This window comes from Elaeis guineensis, chromosome 4, assembly GCF_000442705.2.
Source record: "Elaeis guineensis isolate ETL-2024a chromosome 4, EG11, whole genome shotgun sequence".
Taxonomy (NCBI): domain Eukaryota; kingdom Viridiplantae; phylum Streptophyta; class Magnoliopsida; order Arecales; family Arecaceae; genus Elaeis; species Elaeis guineensis.
The window spans coordinates 185321-202267 of record NC_025996.2 but is presented as its reverse complement, the minus strand read 5'-3'; the positions used below and the strand labels follow the sequence as shown (position 1 = coordinate 202267).

General features: G+C 37.2%; 1 protein-coding gene across 1 annotated transcript in view; it reads left to right on the top strand.

Annotated features, from left to right (window-relative positions):
- Positions 1–397: 397 nt before the first annotated feature.
- The window catches only part of LOC105034552 (fatty acid amide hydrolase), a 42218-nt gene continuing 25668 nt past the window's right edge, over positions 398–16947 (top strand). Inside the window, 12 exon segments of the mRNA XM_010909764.2 lie at positions 398–914; positions 1055–1164; positions 1323–1383; positions 2113–2300; positions 2383–2398; positions 2401–2511; positions 2595–2672; positions 2760–2907; positions 12054–12166; positions 12246–12321; positions 14525–14596; positions 16469–16520. Of these exon segments, the coding sequence (XP_010908066.2) occupies positions 833–914; positions 1055–1164; positions 1323–1383; positions 2113–2300; positions 2383–2398; positions 2401–2511; positions 2595–2672; positions 2760–2907; positions 12054–12166; positions 12246–12321; positions 14525–14596; positions 16469–16520 (1107 nt within the window). The 5' untranslated portion in view covers positions 398–832.

The following is a 16947-nucleotide window of genomic DNA, read 5'->3' as shown; positions in this document are numbered from 1 at the left end:
CCTGTCCTGGGCTAATACGTAGTATTCCACAAAGTTCTGCATTTACCTTGTTTCATTAGGCTTTTAAGCAAGCATATCAGGCGTAATATAATTTAGAAAGATAACAACAAAAAGAAAATATCGCATGCTAGCTGTGCAAGGAGGAATCAGATAGGGACATGCTGGTCGCTAGCCCATGATGCAATTCCTCGAAGTATTTGATCTATGATCGGAATCGAAATTAAAATTAAAATAAAAAATTTAAATTTATAAAAAAAATAAAATTTATATAAATTAAATTATTTTTATTTTATTTTAAAATTAAAATTAAAATAAAATTTTTAATTAAATAATTAAAATAAAAATTACCAATTTCGATTTTAACTTCAGACCATCACTCTTCCCAATCAAATACCCCCGGAAGTTGTTGTGCCCATTAAAATCCCCCGACGACGTCAAACGCCGGGAATCGCCTGTGTCGACTGGATGGTTCGTGGCGCAATAGCATGGCGAACCCAACGTCTCCCCGTTTTCAAAGGAAAAAAAAAATCGCCGCTTGGTGACTGGAAATGTGCAAGAGTCAAGAATCAACAATCAAGAACCCTCTGCCCTGTTCGACGCCATCATCTCATCTCGCTTTTCCCTTCCACCCGCACCCAACGACAACGACCGCGTCCGCTCCCCTACAGATAGAAAGACGGAAATACAGAGAGATCCAGCTATATCCGACCCCTTCTCTCCCTATTTCCTTTTCTTTCTCTTTCTCACAATGACGCTGTTCTAGGTATTTCCGATTCTTTTCAAAACCTTCATCAGTATAGTTTAATTGGACTTGACTCCGAATTAGGGAGAGATGGGCAACAAGAAGCGCGTGATGATGCCGGTGGAGGAGATCGATATCTCCGCCGTCAAGTACCGGTCCCAAAAAATCCAAGGTTTGGTTTCTGCTCTTCGTCCATTGCTCGCTCGTTCGTTGTAAGTCTTTTGAGAGTCAATGAAATCGACCTTGGAGGTTCGCTGATGAGAACTACCTTTATTTTTATTTTTATTGCTGCTATTTCTTGGTGACTTTCAGCGCCCCATCTGACGGGGTTCACTCTGCGGCTTTTCGTTTGGCTGATCGAAACCCCTCCGTTGGGCTCTCTCATTACGTCCTTCTTGAAGCGGCAGAATAGAATTACCGAGGTTCTAATGATATAGACATTACCCGCTCTCCTGATTTCAAAATTTCCTTTTCTCTTTCTTTTCCCTTCCTCGTTCTCACTGTTCGTGTCGATGCGATACTATTAGTGCAATACTCTTTGAACGGGGATCCAACCAGAAAGTGTCCTTTTGCTTTGCAGATGTTGCAGAATACTGTGATTCCCGAGAGGCCAATGTTCCGGCCGGAGTTCCCGCCTCAAGGTACAACTTGTAATGGAGAAGATGAAATTCTGTCTTGTCCACTAGTTTTCATTGCCATCCATTTTCTCGATATTTAAATGAGAACCATTTAGACATCGTCATTGGCATGTAAGAGTGCGTTTTATATGTTTTGCAAGCATAGATTGCCTGATGCATAATCCACTACTAGCTACCCAGAGTGTCCTGGTTTTAATTGTGCACTTGCTCGACTATATACTCTCACCAAAAAGACAAAGGAAAAAGAAAAAAAAAAAAAAAAAGTAAATGGTAAACATCACTTTACTGGACAATGGCTTCTGGTCCAATATCACAAGATGAGAGAATTATACAAAGCTTTGTTAATCTTTAACAAACTAAATCTCTCAGATTTTATTTTGATTTTCTAAACTTTCTTCAAGAATGCTACTATGCTATTTATCTTGTACATCCTTAGGGATGCGGACCATTTTATCGAAATTTTTCCTTCCATAAGTGGGAACAGTGATGGTTTCTTTCCTCCTCTTCTTTTCTCTCCATGTTGGATTTTATGGTTGCTGTGACACCATCATGGCGTCATTCCCCCGAAAAAGTAAAGGAGGGAAACAGACAAGAATCATGGTTGCCACCACTGTTATCTGTCTTCAAAAAGGAGAGCAGAGGAGGAGGGCTATGATAGTATGATTCGCCTAAGCATACAATCTTCCCTGTAAAAATGGCAGATTCTAAATGCTTGATCTGACTAATTTTCAGAACCAGAACTGGGAGTAGTTCTTGTGGATGAAAACAGAGACCCTGTTGCTCGTCTTGAAACAGCCACGGAGTGTCTTACCCCATATGATCCCTCTCAACATTGGAGCAGTGATTCCACTCCATTTTTGTACTGGACGATCCGTGATTATGCATATGCTTATCGGTCTAAGATAACAACCCCATCGGTTGTATGTTTCTACTGATTTTTGAAGTTTCTGATCTTTTATATATGCTTTTCCAGAAGAAGGGTTTCACCTTTCCATTGTCTAGGTTGCAGAACATATCATTTAGCCTTAGAAGAATCCAGTGCTAAGAAGCCCCCTGTGCCAATGTTGATTTCTTTTAGTGCTGGAGAGGTGAGGACACAAGCTGCAGCTTCCACAAATAGAATTTTAGAAGGTACCGCCATTGTATGGTTGTGCATCAAATGATAAAAGAGTCTGTCGCCCATGATTGCACTTACTTATATCTGGCATATGCAGGGAAACCCTTGTCCGTCTTAGATGGTATTTTTATGGCCATTAAAGATGATATAGACTGCTATCCTTATCTAACTAAAGGCAAGTTTAGACACCCTTTTTTATCTTTTGTTGGGGACAGATTTTCAAGGTATATGCTTATCTCATCTTTGAATGCTGTGACTTCAGGAGCTACAACATGGTTTCACAAAGTTCGTGCGGTCACCCAAGATGCAGTCTGCGTTTCTCGATTGCGAAGCTGTGGTGTGATTTTTATAGGCAAAGCAAATATGCATGAGTTGGGACTTGGAACGACTGGGAACAATCCAAATTATGGGTGGGCTTCATGAAGCGCTTTTGCTCTAATCTTTTTACTTCATACAGATGTTTGTTCTTCAATGTTCTTTTGCTGGAATTTGATGTGACTGATGTTCATGCTCTTGGGGATAATCATGGAAATATTAAGCATTTTGCATGTGATTCTAAGAACATGGTCTAGTGATGGCAAGTGAAACTTTAGAAGTTCCATAACGTCAGAACTTGTTATGTAATTCATGGAAGTTACCTTACCAAGGTGAAGAATCCTTTGCTTGAAACATAAATATCATATTCTGGAAGTATATTATTTGATTTTTAAGTATATATGAAATATGTAACAACAAGGTAGAGTACAGGAATATACCCTCAACATCGTAAGATGTTATCCTTGTGCTTCTCTGGTTTTACTTGTCATATTACTTTCCTAAAGTTGCGAAAAATGTATGATATTTAAATTGTAGAAAGAACTTCTATACTTCAAAATTGGTGCACAACAATTGGTGCGTGAAAGGCACTGAATATATTGTTGTCAGGTTATCTTGGCAATTTTAGGATTAAGTTTAGGCTCTTTATGTACTTGTTAGAGTGCAATTGCAGAAAATAATATCAACTTATTCGATAGACTGGCATCTCTCTCTGTCTGCCTCATCTGATCCCCCTCTCTTGAACCCTGCTCACAGTCCTGGCCGGACCCACCATTAGCCCTATTGTTTATAACTAGATTTCAACATGTAAACAATAAATTAACACTTTATTTTGAGACCATTTCAACATACTCAGCGAACAGTGATAAGAATGGTGATGAACCATAACATTGAGATATGACATCTCAGATATGACCAGAAATCATTTCCTAATAATCTGATGCGATTCTCTAAAGGAGGCACACCACTGATAATGATTTTGGACTCCATTTGATGAAACAACTTCAACAAAAGAAGAACTAGGGCCTTTGTTAATCTCTATAAATAGCAACCTATTGCATGAAATAGTTCTATTTTATAACCTTAGATTATTATTGAGTATTATGAACTAAAGCATACTTTTTCTACATAGTAAAAAAGTCCCAAAGTATTGAAATAGAAGTTCTGAGCCTATTCAGACTCCTAAGAAGATCTCCACACCATATACAGGAGGAAAAAAAAGTCCTAACAAAACTAAGCTATATTTCTCTCATCACATATGTTCCAAAGTGGTGATCAAAGCTTAAGGCCTGTTAACCTATCTCACATATAAAGAATCCATGAAATCGGATATTAATATAGCATTCCTAGTCTTACTGGATTTGGATTGATTTAATCTGCCTCTCCTGTCTGTCCCTTCCCTTCCCAATAATGTGTTTCATGTGATAATAGAACCCAGAAGGTCAAATCTATAAGAAGGTAATACCTCACCGCTCTCCAATCTTCCTTTGGGCACTAACCTAGACCCAACATACCTCCTGCCCTGCCTCATCCCTTTTCTCCCAAATCCTCCCTTTCCTGCTCCACTTTTGTTCTCTTTTTCAAATCCCACCGTTCTCACTGGTTACTAAATGTTAAATGTCATCCTGCTCTGCCACCAGCCCACCCTTTTAAGGCTGTGTTGGGTGGTCCACCTATGCCACCTTTCACTTCCTGCTAGACCTAAAACCAAAACCGAATCTAATATCTTAATGGGCTGGATCAGATGCAGACCCTTAGTGATATAATAGGTTCAGATCGTGTTTTGGATGTGACATTGTTCGTTAGGAGTTGGATGTCACTGATTTAGTCCAAATATGATTCATGGTCAGCCCTATTTATGCTTTAAAGGAGAGTTCCTCTTAGAGTGACCGCCATATTGCAGGCCCCAACCGATTGATGGGCTTTTCTTTTCTGTTCCATTAGGATATGTAGCATGTAACCATTCTCCTAAGATTGCCTAGATGTAGGTGGGCTTCCATTTTAATTTCTACATGAAGGGTTCTCCGAAAAAAGATAGTGCCAGTGATGTGGTTTCCGATTTTCATGAATTATTAAGTCTTCTGTTCCATCCAATAGACCATCTTGTCTGTTTTTTTTTATGTGCATCATTCTAAAGGTCTTTTTGCGGGGACATGTTGAATTGCTAATAGTTCTGCCTGATTATGAATAACTAAGCTGTGGCGAATTGATGCTTGTTAGAAAGGACCAAGGAAGGCTGAATCGGTATCGGATGGTGTACCGATCACCGGCCGATACGATACCGGTTCGGTACCATACCGACTGTCAAAACATGTGGACTGGCACGCCCATTTTTTTTATTTTATTTTTTTCCCGATTTTTAGGATATCTAATCAATTTTTTATTATTTCTTGAATGATTTTAAGTTCAAATTGTTGTTCCTTGATCTATTTGACATTTGTATCACTCCGATACATCAACAATTAGGTGTGCGATGCGGATTTGAATCTAACATAATATTATGTTAGAAAGAAACAATATTAAAGGACTAGATATTATTCAATCCTAAAATACTCAAATCAATTAAGAAATATAAAAAATAAATAATCAATACATATTGAGATTTAGAATCTTGTCGAGTATCGATGTCGTTTATAAATATCTGGATCATTTACATAATCTGGTAGAATATCAGCCCATCCTTCTAACCATGCAATACTCTAATCCTCTGCGCTTATCCCATAAAGTATGCATGCTAGATTATAACTTATCTAGATCTCTTAGTGAAGCTTTAACTTTGAGAGGTATCCTCGGACTGATAGTATGGCTATGGAGGGGTTCATCCAAATATATTGGCAGCAAATTTAATCCATAAGATTTATTGGATTGCATAGGATAGTAGCCGTCGGAAGATGATGTCTCGAATGCACCATATCATATTCGTATGGATCATAAGCTGCCTGTAGTGTGGATAAGAGGATTCAGAACATGATGAAGAACCTGATACGTTCATGGATCCAACTCTACGTGCGAAGTCATCTGCAGCTGCATAATATCCTGAATGACCTCGAGGGACACGTCATCTATATGAAATCGTATTCTCATAAGCTCTTCCAGTTCGTGTCCTATGGTCCGTATCCTGTGTGGTATGCATAAATTGGGACTCATCAGTAAATTGAAGACCACCTTATGGCTGCGTCTTGTAGTCAATGATCTCCTATCCTCCACTCCATGACTACCAGATTCATGACCATTAGGAGAATTACCATCACCGCTCTGCTTGATCTTTGAATCTGAGTGAACTGGATCAATTGATTGCTCCACCCTCTCAATCAGGGCTGGCACTGTCTTTTCTTCTCCTTTGTCTCTATGTTGAGGAGTTGTCTGCCCTCTCGTCATGCCTTGCAAGGAAGTTTGCTGTGACTGATCAGTTGAAAACTTGCATGGAATATTACTGGTTGCCCATTGCTCAGCATCCACCCCAACCTCGTTAGTTACGAAACTGGCTGATCGTGGAGACGATTCTGGCTTATTAAGCTTCAGTTCCTTCTGTTGACCTACAATCTATCCGATCATCGGATCCTCATCATTAACAAAATCGTTCACAATTGGATCCGAATATTTCAACTCAACTTCTTCTTGAATGTATTTTAGCCTCAATCTCAGATTGTAGTGAACATATATAAAGTCGTTAAAGCATTTCTGCATTAGACGATTTCTCTGCTTGCTGTGGATAAGGGCAAAGTTTGACTAATTATGCTCACAGCCACTTGAGGAGACCATCTGGGAGAGGAACTAGAGGGCAAGTCACTTTAGAGTAGGCGCCGCCAATCCGAAATAGATCCACCATTTAGTTGCAAAAGCATTAAGATTGAATAAAATTAAAAATAAAATTATATCATGGTAGACTTATTGGTAGCTATATAATGTCTAATAAGAATTGTCGTTCATATATAATCTACCTGGACTTAACTTTTTTGGCTTGCAATTGCTAGATCTGTTGCAAAGCTATCAGTGCCCTCGAATATTTCGTCTGCAAAAAATATATTTATTATAATGTGTTACTGGTTGAAGATACAACTAAATTAGCAAAAAATCAAAAACCATTCAACCTAACTTCTTGTATGCACATAATCGCGATTTTTGGATCGAGCTCCATCTTATCTATCACATTTCGTAGGGACATTAGAAGCTCGTCATCTATGCCTATCACATATATCGTATATTGAAATCTTGAGTTCAAATAGTAAGCTACAAATAAATCTTAAAATTGGTTCAACATATTTGTACAAATATTAGAGCAATCGAATTTTCAGAAGGGTCTTGTTTGCTGCTTATCTGCTAGATGCAAGTCCCTACCCATTTGATAGTCCGATCGATGCTCAATGATTTGGATGTAGTTATGGGCATATTTTGGATTTGCTGACCTAATTGATGCTTTGTTCTCTCCATCATGTGATACAAGAAGCCCATCTAGAGATATCTTTCGCTGTCTATTGCCTGAAGCACTTTTATAAAGGCTCGATAGCATTAACTATATTCTTAGCCCACTGCCAGAATGTGTGTCTGGTTACTAAATTCTCCATATTGCTTTTCTTAGTACCTGCCCTAGTATATCTATTCTCTTGCCCTCAGGACTGACAAATATCTGACGTAGCTGTACTTTCTTGTCAATTAGGCTATCAAGTGCTATATAATTCGTAGCGATTGTGTGACATTTAGTCTTAATATGTCTCCCTCTATATACCGTCATATCAATAATAAGATCCATGTGTGATTGTAAATGAATCCAGTAATCATCTACGCTGAGTCCACTATCTTCTATATCCTACTAAGTTTTTCAATGTCCATCAACATTAGGTTGATACAATATACAATAGTGTCAGAATATACATCATGCCGTTGCATTAGGATCTCCCCTACGGCCATATACTATGGTCCTGTCAGTGATAACCTGCATGATATTTTGCTTTTCGACTTGATCGATTACCTCCTCCATCAATCTGAGGATATATGCGGCATTGTGCATCTGATCGAAAGTATTAATGGACTTTGAAAAAAATATTTTCTCATCACAAGATGTCAGAAAGTTGATGATGCTCTGTCTAGTGGGATCAGTCCAATTATCACACATCACTGTAAGTCCATACATTTGCCAATTATTCTGATATGATGCAATCCACTTATGTAGGTCCTCCTTATTATTGTCAAGAAGCTCACCATATATATCCTTAGATCCTGAAGGATCTACACCTAGACTAGCAGTTTGTATAGATGTAATGGCAGAATGATAATATATGTTGCCTACCGCATACATTGGGATGTGGCTGAAGTGAAATCAGGATGCAATACCTCGTCACATATCCTTTTTCTTGTGCTTCTTCAACATTGTATCAACCCTCTGTTATTTGAAATCTCTTGAAATCTCTACTGGGGAAGGTGTATAGATCTAAGTCATGTATAGTGACTCCGGCTGGAATCTCTCTAGAGGACTTCCTCTTGCTGTCAAAATCTCCCAATATAGAAGCAAGACGGCTTGTGCCTCTACTGACAGGCTCTCTAACTGAGGAGGTCCTCCTAAACTCTGACTCTACTGTAATACTCGTAGCGTTAGATCCTGACTCATAAACTGATGGTCTAAACTGAGCCCTATGCCTGGCCAACTCCTTAAGCCGTCACTAATCTTCCAAGCTTGCATCAATAGTAGCTTGAATCTGTGCCTCATTATCTAGGATGGATGCTTCCTCTAACACTCTAGAGTGATAGAAAGTTGGCTGCGTAACTCGGCGGTCTATCTTCGCCTTCTTCTTTGAAGTCTTCTCCTTCGCTATTTTGAAATCAGCACAAGTGCTTCTTCATTTGTTGACGGATCTCTTATGGGTACTTTCAACTTGTAGCTACATCGAGATAACCGCCAACCAAGTGTTGCTTCAATCTAGTTATCCCTCATTCTTTGAACTCTGTGTTGTACCAATTGCATTTTCAGTGGTGCCGACCCGAGAGCATCTGCCCGTGGTCCAAACAATGTCACGCTCTGGCTCTTTATTCTTTCTTGATGAATCCATTCTTGAAGATTGAACAATCATAGTAGTTCAATAATTATGTAAAAATAATAAAATTTCGTTCTTCTAAATTTTTAAAATTAATTTAAATTTTTAATATTTTTAAATTTAAATATTAAAAAATTATAAAAAATAAATTTGGTCTTAGACTCATATAGAATTCTATCACGGATGTTATATATATTTTTCTAAGATAGTGGGCATGCATGAAATGCTATTTATTTTTTAATTTCATTTAAATTTAGGCCAAGGCCACTGTGCATAGGATGCATTAAAACTTTGATAAATGGATATCAAATTTATGTTGAAAGTAGCTTACAAGCCTTTAAACAATATTTTGACTTAATAGTTAATTTTTGTGTTCTATTTTTATTAATAATTTGTTATTCTGAAAATATATTTTTAATTTAAAAAATTATATACTTAACAAAAATTAATAATTTCGGTGTCATTGTGTAGATCATTCATAGATTTACAATATAAAATAAAATCATACCAAAATAAAAAATTTGGCATGATTTTTTCTTATTTTTTTTAATTTTTACGGATGTTAAAGTTGTTTTTTTTAAAAAAAGAGGGACGAAGAGGAGAAATGGAAGATGAGATAAACTAACGTACCTCTAATTGATGAGTTCTCCTTGTTTTGCTTGTCGTTTGCACTGTAAATAGGGAAAGAAAATGGATTTTGACGATGAAAGAGTTAGAGAAGTCTCTGATTTCTCTTCTTATTCCTTAACTTCATTTAAACCCCCCGAACATTGTAGCACCATAAAAAACAAAAAAAAGGGAAACAGGGCCGAACCGACCTATACCGAACCGGACAGTTTGGCCTGTGGCCCTATTTCGAAAATCAGGGCCGAACCATCGGTTCAGTCCAGTTTGGCAAACCATGGAAAGGACTTTCATCTGTCTACTTCCATCCCTTGGAATCTATACATTATCAAAGACTTGGATGACTTGATTTTTGCACTTTAATCTAAATCCGTAGTTTTCCTTGTAAGCCGTGAGACATTTTGGCTCTCTATGGTGCATAAAATTGTGTAGTTATCATCATGACATTGTGTCAAACTTTCTAGTTTGTCTAAACATGACATTCTTTTCTGAAAGCATCATGTCACCTACCACAATGAATTGGACTAGAATAGTTGTACCACTTACCCATGCAATAGCTGACATACTATTATTGATATCTTGCATACATCTGCATCTGACTAATTATGATGGAACCTTTGCATTTGACATGTTCAGCAGGGTTCTTTTCTAGCTATGGAGCATGGATCAATTGTCATATTCTTACTGATGCTCAATCTGGATTTTTTGAACTCCATGCGCAAAGATGCCTAAAGCTTCAAGAGATAAACCCTTAATAGCTGAAAGCCTGAAGCACTCTATGTGCATCCTTTGTCTGAAACAGGGCTTTAAGATGCTAATCCTAATCAAAGTAGGAGTCAAAAATCTTCCTAAAAATTCACCTGACAACTGCAAGAAAAACAGCTCAGATGCACATCTATTCCCAATACAACTTAATTAAAAATATGAAAAACTATTAAGTTTAAAAGAATGCACTTGTATTAGTCACTTCTATTGCACAGAAACTCATCTCTAATTTTGATGGTATAGTAGTCATTTATAATTTGACAAATTGTTTCCTGAATATTTTGCACTTTTGTCAGCTAGGAATTTAATCATCTTTGCATTCCACCATTGTAGGATCTGGGGAGGGTCAGATGTATGCAGCCTTAACCCGTGTGTCGAGAGTATATTTGTGTTTCCAACCCGTGACCTCTAGGTCTCAATGCAGCAATCTTATTGTTGCACCAAAACTCACCCTCATGAATGAATGGATTGATAATATGCAACAATCAGTTGTCTCTCATGATATTTCCTTCTTTATTCTTTGCTGTTTATATGCTTTCAACTTTCAACTTTTCACTTCACCTGTGGTATGAATGTATAGAAGAGAGACTAAGTCTGAGTGTTGTGAAGGGATAATGTAATCATCAGAACATTCTTATTCTCAGTTTGGGTTCAATCGGAGAAGATGTAAAGAAAATACAAAAGCAATGTGGCTAAGGGGCAATTTCAAGGAATCCGAAATAGGAAAGAAACATTTATTCATAACTGAATAAAACATATTTTTACTTCGTAATTATGGTTTGCCTGTCTTTAAGCTCACTATAGCAACTGCTATAATGGTTAGTATTCTTGTTAAAACATGCCAAATAGAACTTTACAATACAAGAATCCTAATGGAACCCAAAAACCACTGATAACATTTCCTACTTGAACTCAATCTCAATTCTCATGCTGTACCGAAACGGATTTTTAAGTTTGAACCATCATGATGACCAAACTAGTTAAAACTGGAAAAAATGTTTGTTACTTATATGACTTTAAGACATCTTTGAGCAAGGAGGGAGATGTTGGTGTTGGCATTGGAGTGGTAGCAGTCACTGGCTGGTATAGTACATGCCATGGCACTTGCTTGTGTTGACATACAAGTTAGCATGGCCCTGGCGTAGCATTCTCTGGCATGGGACAACATGACTGACATAGACAAGCATGCTGCAGCACACGCATGACATCATGGTCCAACATGACTGGCTCTATCCTTTGCTCCAACATGAGTATTTGTACACTTCAAATTGATATTTGCCATTCTATTTTTGCTTCCAAAAGGACAACTGATTTATTAGACAAAAAATCACAAGACTCTAATTCCAATATGGAAGTTTACATCAAGATGGATCTCCAAGCTGTTTGATGCTTATGTGTATCTTGATAAACCTCATTATCCTCATCTATAAAATCATCTTTTGAGGCAACTTCATCTTAAGGTAGACCATCTATAAGGACCATTTTCCCTTCATCTACCAATGTTATAGGACCTTTGTTGCTGATATTTTGATGTCCTTCTATTTCATGTCATTGAGTCTTCGACAAGTTAAGATTTTTCATTCCAAATGCCCAATGCTTAAGGTGGGGCTGAGGGAGCGATATCTCTCCCCTGCTTAGCCATAATGGTTTCTTTTTTTGTCGCGTGTTGTTATTCTTTCATCTTTATTGCATTGTTGTTTGTCTCCTATAAATTCTATTTATTTGCAATATTTTGTACTAATTGTTATTGGAAATTCTCTCTTTTTTGCAATAATCTCATCATCATTTCAAGGCTTACATATTCAGCTTCTAATATCTTACAGAACAACTAGAAATCCACACTCAGTTGAAAGGTATACAGGTGGATCTTCCTCTGGTCCAGCAGCACTTGTAGCATCTGGGTTATGTTCAGCAGCAGTAGGAACAGATGGTGGAGGTTGTACAAAATGAAGTTTCAGAATTACTGCCTCCTTTATTCTGGGGTTTTGATACTTTTTTAATTTTTTTGGAGGCAGGTTCAGTTAGAATTCCATCTTCACTTTGTGGTATTGTAGGATTAAAGACAACCTATGGGAGGACTGACATGGAAGGGTATTACTTTATTGTTGACCTCATGTTGTGGACTTTGCCATTTGCTACTTCTTATTATTGATGGCTGATTTTATCATGGGTTTTTTATGTTGGAGACATAAAAACCAGTTACTTTCTGCAGGACTTGTTAGTAGATTGAAGAAACAAATATTCTGCTTTGATAAATAGCAAAAGTGCACACTTAATATAACGTAGTGCAACACCTAAGTAGAGGCCCTAAATGGAGCATAAGCAAAATTATATACGCATCTATGTAATATGTAATCTGTGTCTGTGTGTGTCTGTGGGTGGTGGGGATGAGAACGGCTCTAACATTCATAGGGCATAAATTGCTTGGTTACGCCTTGTAATTAAACCATGTGATGGGACATCCATATGATGATTCAAATGTCCAAATTGTGTATGGCCAAAATTTCAATGTTGATCACTTATCAGGGTCGGATAAAATGATCAATAAGTGAATAATTTTTAGTGATAGAAAAAAATTGTGTGGATATTTGGTGGTGATTTATCTGTATTGCTTGAATTTTGGTGTGTGTAATCCAAGATAGGGAGAACTTGATAAAGTGCAGATTATCAACTTGGATAACCACCATGTATTTGGGCCTAGGTACAAAGGGCATATTAAAATTAATTATTTCCTTTGGAGCATTTAAGCCAGAATATGTGTGTGTACATGTGTGTGTGTGTAGATAGACAGATAGATATATATAGAGCAAGCCACTTGATTTTGAGTGGTGTTGGCCCATGTTGACCTGTATTGTTTTGGCTTGGGTTGATACGTTCTTGTACTAAGCCAAAAAATGAAAATATTCAAAACATTTTTTTTCTTCAACATTTTATTACCTTGGAGAGGCGGCATGACATTGTTCATTGGCTGTGGATTGCCCATACTCAACAGACAATTGATTGGAAACAAACCTTATTTACTTAAGTACATATCTTTTGGTTTTTTTATTTCCATTTACTCAAGACATTATATGTAAATAAGCAAGCACCTCCATTCAGTTCAACAAAATATCAAAAATTCAAAATTCATCAAAATAAATGATAGGAAAATTTTCCAATCTTAAAGTTCATACACACACTGACACACATACATGTGTATTTATTGTATTGCATTCAAACATTGTCAATAAATAAAAGGTCTGGTAATTAAGTCTTTTATCTTAGCGCCCAAATTTTTTATCTAATATGATGCCTTGTTCTTTTTATACCATAATCTCCAGAATCCAGATGTTTTTTCATCCAAAAGTTTATCAATGAACATTGTCTATTTTTCTCATGCATTTTCATTACATTAATATCAGTGGATTATTAGAATTTCTTATTAGTTTGAAATACACATTGCATTATATTTGGCATGGTTATATACCAAATTTTTGTAGGATACTGTGTGCAGGGTTAAAATATTGTTTTAATGCATGAAGCAACTCTTAATTGGACTATAAAGAAGTATCACTCTATAGTAGGAACCTAAAACGAGCAGTGACTATACCATAAGGTGTGTGCTAGTGCCATTGTGCCCATGCCCACAGTGTGCCAGTGGTACCTAAATCGTGGTACGGTTATATTTCCAAGCACCAACCTGTGCCGGTCTATGCTAGCTGGCACATTTGGTGCTGGATCAAAACTGCCATCAGTCAGTCCATACAGTTTGGGTCATCACTTATTTAAGTTTTTTTTTTTTTGGAAAAGAGCTATTAAGTTTTTTTTTTAATTTAATTTTTCAGCATGGCATCTGATGACATGTGTCATGCCAAGCAATCCTGATGTGCCCCATGAAACTGGCACTTAAATTCTTGATGTGTATATGTGCCTGTATTTATGTATTTTTGTGTGTATATGTATGTATTGACATATGGATAAAACATACTGTGACTCCTTGTTTGAAATTGTATAATCTTTATTCTTATGAACTACATAAATAGAAACAAATAAGAAAGCTGACTATGATAAAAAGGGGCAAAGTAAGGGTTCATGTTCACAAACTAGTGCAAATAAGGCAACCCAGCCCAAAGGATTATTTAACTTATTGTGATTTGACGGCATCAGTTCTGAGCTTTATGCTTGCACAAGTAGTGATCACGATTTTGCTGTTATTTGTTGTGTTCAGTATTTCTTTTTAGCTATTTGGTTATAGTTTAATATATTTCTTTCTATAAGTGAATGCTAACTTATAATGTAATTGGTGTCATTGTAGGTCATTATGTGATTGTGGAACTGTTGAAGTGGTTTCTCCACTTGCAGCCACAGTTGAAGATACCATGCTGGTGTAAGAATTTTTAATGCTTCATGCTGTTTCTATGATATTGTCTACTTATGTTCAGTTCTTTTTCTTAATTGGAGTGTATTCTTGCACACTTGTCTTTTGCGGCCATTCAAATTGAATAATGAATGAGAGGAAATGAAATGACTTTCATAGGTTATTGAAACTAGTTTGTGCTACTCTTTTGATGCAAACACAGCAATAATTTCTTAAATCTGGAATGCAGGGCATTCTGATGTGCAGTAGCACTAGATTAAGAGGATCAATAATCCATAGACAAGGGAATAACCCGAACATACAAGGCAAAGACACCGTCATGGTGACAGTGCACCACAGGAATAGGAATCTGTTTTATAAAGATATAGACTATTCATTACTATAATTTTTTTTCATGTGCATCTAACAATCTCCACTACCCCTTTACTCTGTCCAGGCATACACTGAATCTACTGAGTATAGAGGTAAGATTGAATGGTGTGGGACTTTATTAAAAGATCCATTATTCAGACTCGAGAGAAGATCTGATCAGTGCAATTGTCATGGACCAAATTATAGATGTGGTAGTTTGTTACTCCACAAGTCACGACTGATCTGAGTCATGCCTATCAAAAAATGAACAAGAGTATCTAGTTAAATGCGGAGGTCCAAATGATGAACAAATTTAAAATTTCATGAAGTTGGCAGCTGCATGATAAATTAGCACCTTAGGTTTTTCCTTTACCTTAAAGCTGGACCAAGCTAGTTGACTGAATCAGTAAAACCTCCCCATGTGCAACATGAAGGCACTTGTAAAAGGTGAAGAGGACAGAGCTCTAGGACCTTTGAGTATACCAGCTTTTAGAATGGCAAGGTTGCTGATATATCAATCGTGAGGCCATCGACATGTTGACCACTTACCCCATACCCATTTCTACCCATCCATGTAGCTCGTGGCACAACCTGTGCATGCCATGTCAATTATGTCTTGTAGAGAAAGGACTCCTAAATAACCGACATGCAACTATGGTATTCCGTACTGGTTTGAACTGGCCATTGCACCCTGCACCGTACCGTACCAAGGCCGGTTCGGTTCGGTCCGGTTCAGTTTGTTTTTTTTCTTTTTTTTTTGTGTCATTTGGTGGGATTTTTTTTTTTGATTTTTTTATTATCGGTGTGGTACGATATGGTATGGTCCTGTACGGTACCGTACGGCCGGCAATCGGTACAGGGTCCGGTACCAAGTCCGCGAACCTTGCATGCGACTGTGCCTAGATACTCATGAGGCAAACTGTAGGCACATAGATAGAAGCTCGAGTCCCTGGTCCATACATGTAGCATATGTATGGGACCTCACTGAGGCAGGTTAGATGACACAGGGCACATCTTTAGATGTGCCACATCATATAGGTTCAAGATGCATATGGAGTCATTGCCATCAAATGTATATGCTATATGGTATTTTACATGCCTGACACATGGCATCTAGTAGAACATTGTATGACCTATGGGCCTGAATGTCTATTTGGGGGCCGCATTTGTTTAAATATGATAGATGTGTGCCTTTCAGTTTGTTGACAGGTTGCTGCAATCTGCTCACATGTGCATCCACCTCAAGTATTGATTTAAGATCATCTTACTATTGCCAATTTGGTTCTACCTCAAACTTATGAGCTTTATAATTGTATAATTGGCATAAACTTGTGATGAACTCCCTTAAGAAGAGCTAAGACCAGAATGTTAAGCAGCCAAACTCAACAATCTCATTAAGTTATAATGTATTTCACAGCTTTCTTGGCACCATTGCTGTTGAACTTTCTTGATGATGCTAATTTTGTTGGCTATCATTTTCAAATCCGGTTTCTTGATCTGCCATTTTTATACAGTTAAATGATCTTTCAGGTATGCAGCAATGGCAGGATCCTCTCCAGCTGATAGAATCAGTTTGAAACCAGTAACTTTTAGTCTTTGCCTGCTACTCTTGTGCATATTTTTATGCGTACATACATCCTTAGTCACATATATACTATAGTATGCCATAATATTATACAGTATCCATATACCTTCTTGTTTGATTGCTTTTACAAATTCAATGATATATTCCATTCCTTAACCTGCATTTTTAAATCAGTTTTGCAAAAACAATATGCTGATGGATTATGTATGTCGTGCAACTTTGTTGCCTTAGCCTGGTGGTCTCAAGCAACTATTTTTTTCCAATTTAATCCCCCTATTTTTCAAGACATCCTCTATAATACTGAATTCAGATTATTCTTAATTATTTTTTGTTGTTCTTAATATTGGAAGTTGGACCTAAGACTAGGGGAAAAAATGTTGGACATTCATGCTGGCTGTTATGACTATAGTTCCCAATTGATAAG